The sequence below is a fragment of the Rhinopithecus bieti genome, unplaced genomic scaffold (genome assembly GCF_001698545.2).
Source record: "Rhinopithecus bieti isolate Rb0 unplaced genomic scaffold, ASM169854v2 scaffold_9615, whole genome shotgun sequence".
Classification (NCBI taxonomy): Eukaryota; Metazoa; Chordata; class Mammalia; order Primates; family Cercopithecidae; genus Rhinopithecus; species Rhinopithecus bieti.
The window spans coordinates 1150184-1163319 of NW_016806325.1; the positions used below are offsets into that span (position 1 = coordinate 1150184).

The window sequence follows — 13136 nt, forward strand, 5'->3', positions numbered from 1 at the left end:
AAAAAAAAAAAAAAAAAAAAAAAAAGTATGAATTTTAATTTCTGAATTTTCCTGTGGAAGAGTTTGTGTTACTCAGTTTTATATACTTGGGGGTGTTTTTTTTTCTTGGTAGATTTAAGGTGGCAAGGAAAATAACATCAGAAAATTAAGATTATTCCACAATTTTATTCCCCAAATACATGCTTTTATAGCAGTTCATTCATGGGAATGTATAACACAATTATAAAATAATACTCTAAGGTTATATGTATTTGCTGTTAACAAAATGAACTAAAATATTGTCTAAATTAAGATATGTTAACATGTAATATATTATTTTAGAAGTTAGTTCTAATTTATTACCAGAAGAGGCTAATTTTATGTAAATACTAGGAAGTTCACATTCTAAAACTACAGATATATTAAAATACTGAAAATTTCTCTGGGGGAAAAAAGAGAAATCTTCTGGAATGTTTAGTGGTATCAAGTTGACATGATACTGGAACTATTATATGCAAGCTCCTAAATCTTTAGGACAAGGCCTGTTGTATCACATACCGAGAAAGAAATGATCACAAGCCTCTCAGATCAGTCTAGTTTCACAGTTGAAAAGGGGGTATCTAATCTAACAAGTGCCCTTGGAAAAATACATCCAGTTTAAGAGCCAAAGCAAAGATGTTTCTATCCCACTCTTCTTCCAAAAGACACCCATCCCATTTTCCCGAAAGAGAGAGAGCAAGAAAAACAGAATACTGTACTTTCAAAAAAGTAGGAAACAGTCATAACACCAAAGCACAAACTATGAAGAACATCTTACCAAACAGAAATGTGGATCAAACTCAGTGTACTTGAGAAACATAGGACTCCAGATTCTGTCCAGAAGCCAGAGTTCTCCAAAGTTGGAAACATACCTCTGAAGGACCCAACAAAAGAGTCATCAAGAAAATAGCAACAGTGACGGCTAAGGAAGAATCTCGGAACCCATCCACAACAAGGACAAGGAAATCATAAAAACCTTCGAAAGAGAATTTCACTTAGCCTTTCACTGTTTCTGTTTTGCCTCAAAGAGAGAAAATTGACACTGCTGAGAAAACTGCTGCAACATGACCTAAGGATAAACAGCAAGTTCAAGAGTACAAGGTGGACCAAGCTCAGTCACCACACCCCTCCCATTATTCTTTATAAAATGCTGTCAAACAAGAAATCCCTCCCTTTTTCAAATATTCAAAGAGGGCATGACATAGAAGCTATAGGTAGATACTCTAAAAATAAATATGGAGGAAAACAAAAGGCAGATGAAGAATATGTAACAGTTGAATGTAAAAAGAAAAAGACAGGGTTTTTAAAGTTTTATGATATCAAATACAGCAAAGAAAATACAGTCTCTGACACAAGAGCTTAAAAGAAAGACACAGAGGATAAAATAAAGATGATAAAAACAAATAGGAGGAAAAATGGAAACGTAAGCCAGCAGGGCTCAGAAGAACAGAGGGAGAATGGGAAACTCCTGTAGAAATAAAAACCACACTGGAGGTGGCAGAATCGAGGTAGCTAGTTAGCAACATGCAACAACAGAAAACAGTAGAGCAGCAGCTGCAAATTCCTCCAGGAAAGAAACAGGAATGCTAAACTATTATTTTCCATTTGTCATGCAAACACAGGCCACAAAATCACTTTTAAAATAACTAATAAACTGTTTTTAAAAACTGTTTAATAAATTGTTTTAAAAAATTGTTTAAAAGCTAATAAATTCAGTAAAGGTGTAAAGGAGAACACCTTACCTAAGAATTTAAAATATTAACAAAATTAATGGGAAACGGAAAAGGGGTGAATTGTAAATGTTCACATCTCCATTTTTAACAGTGAGAGATCAATATGCATTGTTTAAAGTTAGTGAAGTTAAAAGATAAAGTATGTTATTACATGATAAAATAAACTATCAAATTTCCAAGTTATCAAAGAATACACAAAGATAAAAACAAACACAAATCATATCAAAATATGTAAATATAAAAGACAACAACTTTTTAAAAAATGACAGACATTATTATCTGGTCTATTAATAACATAAATGAGAAGAACCCATCTATTAAAACAAAGACTCTCTATCCAAACCCAAGTATATAAATACAGGAGATACAACTAAACCTAAGCGACTCAAAACATTGAAAGCAAAAGAAGGGACAAATAAAACTTAAGAGAAAGCAGCAATCATGATATTAATGCTAAACTGAATTTAAGGCAAAAAGCAAAAAACTAGCAAAAAGTGAAACTTAATGATAAATTCAAATCCATAGAAAGATCATGTATCTTTGTATATCAAATATTACAGAGTAAACTCTCCAGGCAATATGAAATAAAAATGCAAGAGTGTTATATATTAACTTACCACTCTCAGCCTATCGCCAATCAAAAAAACAAAAAAAACAAAAAAAAAACAGATTATAAGAATAACGAACAGGCCGGGTGCGGTGGCTCACACCTGTAATCCTAGCACTTTGGGAGGCCGAGATGGGTATATGGCTTGGGCCCAGGAGTTCAAGACCAGTATAGGTAACATGGCAAGACCCCATCTCTACTAAAATTACAAAAATTAGCCAGGTGTGATTGCAGGCACCTGTAATCCCAGCTATTCGGGAGACTGAGGCCTGAGAATAGCTTGAACCCAGGAGGCAGAGGTTGCAGTGAGCCGAGATGGCGCCACTGCACTCAGGCCTGGGCGACAGAGTGAGACTCCATCTCGAAAAAAAAAGAAAAATAAGCTAACAGAAAATTATTGTATTTTGTATTCTGCAAACAGAACAGTGTTGCAGACAAATGCCTATGAAATACATTGGGTCGCAAAGACAAACTCAATAAACAGAGGACAGACCAGATACTCTGATAAACAGTATAATAAAACCAGTAATCATAACAAAAATAACAAAACTCCCCAACAACCAAAATTCTAAAACTCTCTTGGACTGTTGGCTTAAAAAGGAAATGAAAATTAAAATTGTTGATTATCCGGAAAATAACAGTAACTCGAAAAGAACCCATCAGCCACCGCAAATGTAGTAGTCACAGGAAAAATAATGACTACAGAGATACAATTAAGTAAGAATAAAGTGAGAATTATGCATATCAACTTTAAAATATTAGAAAGGAACAAGCAAAGGATGAGGCTAGATTCTAACAGTTTATTTAAACAGAGATCTGAAATTTACGTGGCAAAATGTTAGCTTGTTAAAACCAAGTGCTAGTTCCATGAGTGTGTGTTACATTATTTTCTGCATCTTTCTGTTAGAAATTCCATACATAAAAACTAACTTTTTTTTTTTGAGACAGTCTCACTCTGTCACCCAGGCTGGAGTGCATTAGCACAATCTTGGCTCACTGCAACCTCTGTACCCAGGCTCAAGCAATCCTCCCACCTTAGCCTCCCAAGTAGCTGGGATCACAGATGTGTGCCACCACGCCCGGCTAATTTTTTTGTATTTTTGGTAGAGATGGGGTTTCGCTATGTTGCCCAGGCTGGTCTTGAACTCCTGAGCTCAAGTAATTCACCTACCTCGGCCTCCTAAGTGCTGAGAATACAGGCATGAGCCACCGTGCCTGGCCATAAAAAACTTTTAAGATGAATTAAAAATGCATATATGTTAAATATTCTACTCAGAAGGATAGGAAATAAAAAGCAAAAAACATAAGGAAAATACATGAAGTCATACACAAACTTACAAAGTAATGAATTAAACCAGGAGAACTAATTACAGATCTAGGAACTAAAATTTAGGGAAGAAAAAACAAAATAAATTGCAAGGTAATTAAAAAAAAAATGCTGGGCAGAGAGAAAGGGGAGACTAGAGGAGAGAAAGCCATACTGAAAATAAGAAAGGAGAAGTAACTACAGACATAGAAAAATCTAAAAGAATAAGACAATGTTTGGTACAATGCACAACAAACACATTTGTCACCTTGGATGAAATGGATGTTTTTCTAAGAAAATTAAAACTTTTAAAACTGATCCCAGAATCTTCGAAAAGATAAATCCTATCATAAAGCAAATCATTTAAATGCTACTGAATTATTTGAAGATAAAATCATTCTAAATTTTTTGTAAAACCATCACAAGAAAAAACAATATCCAAAGAGCATACACATACACACAATTTCAAGTAATTTTATGAATAGATGAAATCATCTTAAATAAAATGTTAGCAAATAAAATCCATCACATTAAAAGAAAAATCCACCATGACCAACTGGAGATGGTTCTACATCATAAGACTAGAACAATACTAGAAAATCTACTAAAATAATAATAATGTCTAACGTTATCTAAAGCCTTTGGCAACTCTGGAGACAGTGTTTTTTTCCTTCAGAAATCTCTTGCTAGCAATAAATACAACAATAAAAATTATAGCTGGATTTTCTTCTTTTTTTAGTAACGAGACAAGCTGTTTCTAAAGCTCATATGGGAAAAAGAGGCATGTCAGATAACTCAGGAAAACTACAATAAGGAGTGAAAAAAACAAGACAGCCTACCAAATATTAAAACAGGTACTAAAAAGCTATAGTAATTTAAAAAGGTACTACGATAAATCTATCTTTCCACAAAGAGAAAAGATGGTGGAGAAATAAGATTCCTATGTTAGCCCTTAATATCAGCTAAATCAAAGATCCAACTGAAAAACAATGAATCTGACAAATGTATTAGAAAAAACAAGGATACTTTTTAAAAAATTATCTTGTCACAGTGGAGCATAACTTTCCAAAACCCTAAGAAAAAAGGCTAACAAATCTGAATACATAAAAGTTCAAAATCTATCTTCTAAAAAAATGACCTGACAAACTAGAAGCCAGAAAGTGTTTTCCATGCATATAACAATTTTTATGACTAATTTTCTTAGTATATAAATATGCACATATATGTGTGCATATGGATCCACACATATACATACACATACACACATACACAGACACACACATCCTAAAAATCATGAAATGAGAGATAAACCAGCAGAAAAGTGGGGAGATTAAGAGTAGACAGGGAGAAAAATATAGCTTTATAGATAAGAAATATAAATAAATGAAAAAAAATTTTCCAATTATCAGGTTGGTATAATACCAAAAGGAATAATACCCCTATCTATAAGAATTTGGGCAGAAATGCTCATACACTAGTGGGAGGGAAATCAATTTCTATTAAGAGCAATTAGGCAATATCTATCCAAAACTTTCAAGTGTATCAGCTCAATTTCTAGAAATGTAGGATGTTCATTTATTATCAGCAATAACAACTGGAACACTTAAAATGTTCATCAACAGAGGCTGTTTAAATAAATTATGGTACAATCATATTACAGAATTCTAGGTAGCTGTTAAACGAGATTGATCTGTATATGGCAGTAAAGAAAGTTCTGCAAAATGCTTTAAGTGATACATATGCAAGTGTTACAGTATATTCTCCACTTGTATAAAAAGGTATCCTTACATTCACATATGTGTAACATGCTAATGAAACCTTTGGAAGAATAAAGAAGAAACAGTGTATTTACAGTGGCTTCCTCTAAGGAACAAGATTGTGGGACCATATTAGGAGACAGACTCAATTTTTACTTAAAATCCTTGCCTACGTTTATGTGCCAGACATATTCTGAGTTGGGAATACAGCAAAATTCCTGTATTTGTAGGACTTACGTGGAAGGGGGGTGGAGGGAGAGCAGAGAGAAAACATAACAAAAACAAGTATATATACAACAAACACAGTGTCAGAGGATATAAGTGCTGTTAAGAATAAACCAGAGTTACAACAGAAAGTCTATGCATGTGTGAGAGAGGAATTATGACTTCACATGGGGTGGTAATAAAGGGAGAACAGTGAACTATGGGTGCATATGAAAGTTCCCCTACCCCATGATTGAGAGTAAAGTGATATTGAAACTACAATTCAAACAGCGATTAGCCAGGAGGGAAGGGGGAGAGAAAAAAGGCAAGCACTATAGAAGCAGAGGAAACTCAGGTAGGTGTTCTTGGGTAGGTTTGGGTAAACAGGTAAAAAACAGAAATGAGTTCATAAAGAGGCTCAGGAAATAAAAGGATTTAGATAGGGAGAGAGAAAATTAGATCTTTAGTTTAGAAAACTTATTCTGGCCAAAATAAACTGAAAAGTCAAGAAACCAGTTAGATGTTTAGGTAATTCTGCTAAAAGCTAATGGCTTGTAAAAGGAAAAGTAACAGTAAATAAAATAATAAAAATAAAAGTAACAATAAAGAGGAAAAGTAACAATAAAGAAGAAAATAATGAAGAGGAAAAATAACAATAAAGAGTAGCGGGCCAAAAAATGTACAGTTGATTCTCATTATTCACAGGTTCCACATTTGTGAATTCACCTAATCACAACAAATTTACTTGTAATCCCAAAATCACTACTCACTTTTGCACTCACTTGTGGACATGTGCAGAGCAGCAAAAAATTTGAGTCATCCAACATGCAAGTTCCCAGGTGAGGTGAGGAAGGTGACAGTCGGCCTTCTTGTTACAGCTCTCATACTGTAAATAAATGTCCTTTTCATGGTCTACTTAGTGTTACATTTTTTCCAGTTTTGTACTTTTTGTTGGTAATTTTGTGCTTTTGTTGATAATTTTTAAAATGGCCTGTAAGTGTAGTGCTTAGTATTCTAAACACAAGAAGGCTAGGCTGTGCCTAACAAATAAAAGATGTCAGATAAGGCATGAGTTACAGTGCTGTTGGCCTGAGTTCGGTGTTAATGAATCCATGCTACACACATCCATTAAATAAGGTGTCTTTAAATAGAGACACATATAAAACAATGTTATGTATTCACTGATTGATGAAAATGTTATGAGAGGCTTAATAAGGTGTCTTTAAATAGAGACACATATAAAACAATGTTATGTATTCACTAATTGATGAAAATGTTATGAGAGGCTCACAGGAACCTACCCCTGTATTTCTTGTAGGAGCAATGGTTCAGTATTCATTACTTCAGTGATTGCAGTGACTATAAAACATAACTACTGCAAATAACAAGAGTCGACTATATATGTATGCATATTATATGCACACACACATATATTTACTTATTTATAAGGTGGGAATAACAGGAATGGTAATCAATTATGAGTAGCAGGTAAAGAGAGATGAACCAAGGATGATACTAGGTTCCTGGTTTTGGTTAACTAGATGGTGATAGTAGTAACAAAGACGGGAAACAGAAGAGAAGGTGGCACTTTGGATGAGGAAGACAAAGATGTCAGCTTTGAAGGGTATAATATGCTACACTGTAATAAAGATAATCATGTGTTGAAGTGTGCATATATCGCCCTCCCCTTTGACATAAGAATACTATCTTTGTTCATCTTGGGTTATATCTTTTCATCTAAAATGCTTTTCTTCACTCATCCAATAGAAATCAGGCATGTCAATTTCAGAAATAAATACGCATCTTATCACTTCTTTTTTTTTTTTTTTTTTTGAGACGGGGTCTCACCACACTGCCCAGGCTGAACTTGAACTTCTGGGCTCAAGTGGCAATGCTCCTGCCTCAGCCTCCCAAAGAGCTTGGACTACAGGTGCATGCCACCACCATACCCAGCTCATCATTTCCTTTGCCTTCCACTGTCATCTCTGCAATTACATGGCCAATATTCATCACAACCTATACTTATATAGTATTTCTAGGTGAGTCCTAAAAAGTAAAAAGAATATATAAAATTTTACCCCATGGAAAGCAAGAATTCTAAATGGCAAATATCTTAAAAGAAAATTTTCACAAACAGGTAGTTTGTTTTTTAATTTGTTTATAGAAATAAAACAGTACTTTCAGCATAAATGATTAAAAGATCATTCAGAAATATCAAGTTTATATAGAAAATCCTAATGGATAGATTGCATGTTTTCACACTTGATTTAGGAAAATCTCAGAATTTTAATCTTTCAGTGTAGCTTTTACAAAATATATACAAACTCAAAATGTGACAAATTTTTTACAATCAAAAAATTAAAACTGTATAACTGCATAAACTGAGTTTTATATCATTATAAATATATAGGTAAAGGAAAATGAGTGTAGAAATTCATATTAATCCCTCCCTGTCTAGTCCGCATTATTTATGTATAATCTACTGTTTATATACAAAACAATTTCTGAACTATTATAAAATTGACTTTATAACCAAATATATACCTGCATGAACACAAAAGAGAAAACATGTTGATACACAATTCTTTCTCAACATACAATGTATACTTGTTTATTTGCAATGGTCCACATATAGATTCAGGGTCAATTTAAAAAGGGAAATAATCATAAGAGAACTCATTATTCTTCTCTTTAACTGTATTTTATCTTCAGTGGTTTCTTTTACTTACAAAAAATGAGCACCTTATTAGTTTTATCCCTGGTATGACAATTAGTTACATGACCCCCTACTGAGTACTAAAAACTAAATATAAAACACTGACTATAGTTATCATTACATATGAGAAGAAAAGAGTAAAAGATAAGTTTAAGAAAGACAGATTCAAAGCTAAAAGGAGAAAAGAGGTTAAAATGCCAGTTTAGTAACTAGGAAAGGTTTTAAAAGGAAAAGTTTTAAAAGTGCTCTGTACAGAAATGAAACCCTGGTTCTTGGCAATTTATTGTAAGAAGAATCATATCCAAAAGAGCCAACTAAAGACTTTAGAATGCAAAAGGACAAAACATCCATCCATGAACAACATCAGATCTTTTAAGAAACCAAAAAGAGTGAAGAGCAAAAATTGTTTTAATGTATTTTATATCATTTAGAATATAATTACAATATTATTTCTACTCCTAAAGTAAATTATTAATGCCCTTGATCATAATGCAAGTAAAAACAGCTTTGCATCTTAAAATTTATAGCTGAACTGGAAAGTAAAGTAAACTAAAACACCTAGCATACCTGAGCTACTAAGACAGCAGTCAATAAACAGCAGCTGGTACAGAATATACACTTAGTGCCAACAATCACAAGGAGCATATTCATGAACAAGCAGACACTTGGCTTTTTACCAAGGACCAATGGCCAAGGGTGGAAGGTGGAAAGGTCTGCTCAGTTCCATCTTTGCAATCTCAGAGACTGTGACATTCCCTTAGTCAACAGGGCAAGTACTTGTCGTGTACATGCCTGACAGACCAGTAGCCAAGCCAAGGAAAATGGGAAGCCTGGAAACCTATTTAAGATATCGGTGCCATCTCTTACCACCCTATAATATATAATTTTTTTCCCCACCAAAAGAATCTCATACCTGGTAGTTACAACCCTAATCAGCCAAAAAATGGAGACCTAGTTCACCCGACAAGGTCTACTACATGGCTTTAAAAGTATTGCATTTCCACTTGAAAATTACTTTGTTATGAAAGAAGGTAACACAATAGTGCTGCTATTCAACTACAGTATAGATTACGTAAGTATTTGGGGATTCATGTGCAATGTGGACCACCTGTGCAGCACTTAACCTATCAGTAATTATCATCAGTTACAAACAAACTCTTATAATTCAATTAATTCACTGCTAAATTGAAGACTGCCAATATATACATCTAGTTCAATCATACACTAATTCAAAGTTACTAAAATGTTTGACCAAGGTTCAAGACTAGAAAAACAATCTCAACCATTGGGATAATTAAAATTTTAAAATCAATCACAAAATATAGCTTGTGATTTAAATGATCTCCTAACCATTAGTATTATGGTGCACTGATATATTCAATTAAAAAACAAAAACCTGAAGACATCACAAGAAATCAAGCAGCGTTTGGTTTAAAAAAAAAAAAAAAAAAAAGACATAATGCCATCTTAACTTTTCCCATCAAAATACTGAATATAAAAACATCACACAGAGATTAAAATTTTGGAATGTCATTCTGAAAATAAACAGAAACAAAAGTAATACAAAAAAGTATCAAATGTAAAGTAGCTGCCAGAGAAAAAATATTTACCGGGAAAAGACCAGCCTTTTTATTTTCATTAAAAAAAATATTTGGCCAGGCGTGGTGGTTCATGCTTGTAATCCCAGCACTTTGGGAGGCCGAGGTGGGCGGATCACCTGAGGTCAGAAGTTAGAGACCAGCCTGGCCAACATGATGAAACCCCATCTCTACTAAAAACACAAAAATTAGCCAGGCATGGTGACACACACCTGTAATCCCAGCTACTCGGGGGGCTGAGATAGGAGAATCACTTGAATCTGAGAGGCGTAGGTTGCAGTGAGCCGAGATCATGCCACCGCACTCCAGGCTGGGGAACACAGTGAGACTCCGTCTCAAAAAAATAAAATAACGTTTTAGATACAACTGTATTATATTTTTGCAAGGAATACTAATAATATCTCCATCGTTTTACGCAAAAAGCTGTAATTCCTAAGTAGCATTTTTCCTTGGTATTCCTTATTTCTAGAAATTATTCATTCAAGTCAGTCAGATGTTATTCTTGGCATTAATAAGTCCATTCTACTGATTTCCGCCTTTAAGGCAATGATTCTCAAACAGAAATACACATTTTGGGGAATAATTTTGAAAATACACATTCCCAAGTGCCATTCCTCAGAGACTGCTTCAGCATATATGGAGTGAAGCCTCAGTGTCTGTGTTCTGAAGTAATTCCTCCAGTGATTCTGATTGCTAGTTGAGAACCACTGCTTTAAGGGATTAATTACATACTTATTCTAATGATTAGAAAAGCTTTTATTGATCCCCCATTGCTGAAATTTTGTCACTGTGGGGCACACAGCTGTCAGTAGCAAAAAGGAAAACTCTACATTCCACTACTTACTGTAAAGAACAAGTTAGGCCTTGTGGCACCGTGGCTCACGCCTATAATAATCCCAGCACTTTGGGAGGACGAGGAGGTGGATCACAAGGTCAAGAGATCAAGACCATCCTAGCCAACATGGTGAAACCCCGTCTCTACTAAAAATACAAAAATTAACTGGGCATGGTGACACACGTCTATAGTCGCAGCTACTCAGGAGGCTGATCAGGAGAATCGCTTGAACCCAGGAGGCGGAGGCTGCAGTGAGTGTCACTGTCACTGCACTCCAGCCTAGTGACAGAGAAAGACTCCATCTTAAAAAATAAGAAGAACAGGCCGGGCGCGGTGGCTCACACTTGTAATCCCAGCACTTTGGGAGCCCGAGGCAGGTGGATCACAAGGTCAGGAGATGGTGGAGACCATCCTGGCTAACACAGTGAAATCCCGTCTCTACTAAAAAAAAAATTAAAAAAAAAAAAAAGTAGCTGGTCATGGTGGCGGACGCCTGTAATCCCAGCTACTCGGGAGGCTGAGGCAGGAGAATGGCATGACCCCAGAGGCAGAGCTTGCAGTAAGCCGAGATCGCACCACTGTACTCCAACCTGGGCGACAGAGCAAGACTCTGTCTCAAAAAAATAAAATAAAATAAAATAATAACGATAATAATAAGAAAGAAGAAGAAATAATAATAGTAATGAAGAAGCAGCAGCAGAAGCAGAAGAAGCAGCAGAAGAAGCAGAAGCAGAAGAAGCAGCAGAAGCAGCAGCAGAAGCAACAGCAGTAGCAGCAGAAGAAGCAGAAGCAGCAGCAGCAGCAGCTAAAGACATCTGGTAAAATTCTCCATTCAAAGAACATGCAACCATACCTGAAAACACTTTTTATACATTTATTTTAAAGTGTATATTTAGGACAAATGGTTTTAAAATGTATAAAATAATTCACATATTAATGCTAACTTCTATATTTACATGGTCCCTTAAAAGATTTTCAGTTTATTATTATCAAAACGTATTTCAACAATCTCCACAGTACTCTCAAAAGTCAGGAATTTTAAGATTTTCTAATAGAAAATTTTAGTATTTATCTACAGAAAATAATGAAACTAGGAATTATACCATATTTTAAAATATAATGTCTCAACTATGCTGTGCCACATAAGAATAATCCTCACATTAAACGATTATAATTCCAAGTCCTGGCATTTTCATTGATGAACAAAGCACAAAAATATTTTACAGAAAAAAATATTTCATCATAAAAAACATAGAAAGTGGAATGCTTCAAACAAAAATATCTGAGGTCTGATTTCACAACATCAAGTTTCCATATCCACTTTGTAAACATATACTCAGTATAGGTTACCAACTTAAATACAGTCAGTTATCACCGAAAGAAGACATAGTTAAAAAAAATTCAGTGCAAAAATACATATCAACTAATCAACTGACGTACAACAACTTTGGTGAAAATCACAATTTGAATCCCATCATATAAAGTGATTCTCTGAAGACTTTAATTAAAAATAAAAAGCTCTACAACAGCAATCAAGTTTTCCTTTTGTTACTATTCTCTAGTAAATGCTTTTTTTGATTAGCTTTTACAATGTCATCAGGTGATGCTGATTTGAAGTCAATGGTGTTATCGCTACAAGAGGACTTATTTCTTTGTCCTTTACATCTTGAACTTGTCTACCATAAAGAAAAGTCTTACAGGCCGGGCGCGGTGGCTCAAGCCTGTAATCCCAGCACTTTGGGAGGCCGAGACGGGCGGATCACAAGGTCAGGAGATCGAGACCATCCTGGCTAACACGGTGAAACCCCGTCTCTACTAAAATGCAAAAAAATTAGCCGGGCGTGGCGGCGAGCGCTTGTAGTCCCAGCTGCTTGGGAGGCTGAGGCAGGAGAATGGCGTAAACCCGGGAGGCGGAGCTTGCAGTGAGCTGAGATCCAGCCACTGCACTCCAGCCTGGGCGACAGAGCGAGACTCCGCCTCAAAAAAAAAAAAAAAAGAAAAGTCTTACAGAAGTCATGGGTGCATGGCTTGCAGCTTTTCAGTGGGTGACAAAGACACAGTGTTGAGGCAAAAGCTGAAGGTCTAGCAGCAAGGGTCTTGGTCCAAGACAGAGAAAAAGGTGGTTTCCTAGTCAGACAGCCTTTATTGTTTTTCTTATTATCCTTAGCAAAATTGGAATTCTTCCCTAGCTTTGAACTTAGAACTTCAGTTCGTGACGATGGAGCAATGGATTGGTCTACTATAGGCTTTGAAACAAAATCTAGGTTTTTTATAAGGACACTGAGATCAATATTTGAATCTATTCCAGGAGACCTCTCTTCAGATAAACTGACCTCAAAGGACTCTTTTTTTTTTTTTTTTT

At 35.1% G+C, this 13136-nt stretch overlaps 1 protein-coding gene across 2 annotated transcripts in view; it reads right to left on the reverse strand.

Annotated features, from left to right (window-relative positions):
• HBS1L (HBS1 like translational GTPase) overlaps positions 1-13136 on the reverse strand; it is a 106716-nt gene that overhangs the window by 69516 nt on the left and 24064 nt on the right. The window contains exon 1 of one of the 2 annotated variants that reach the window (XM_017875477.1): positions 6396-6432. The exons of the other annotated variant lie outside the window; for it this stretch is intronic. Within the exon in view, the coding sequence (XP_017730966.1) occupies positions 6396-6417 (22 nt within the window). The 5' untranslated portion in view covers positions 6418-6432. Of the gene's footprint in view, positions 1-6395; positions 6433-13136 lie in introns of those variants that run through there. 2 annotated transcript variants of the gene reach the window in all.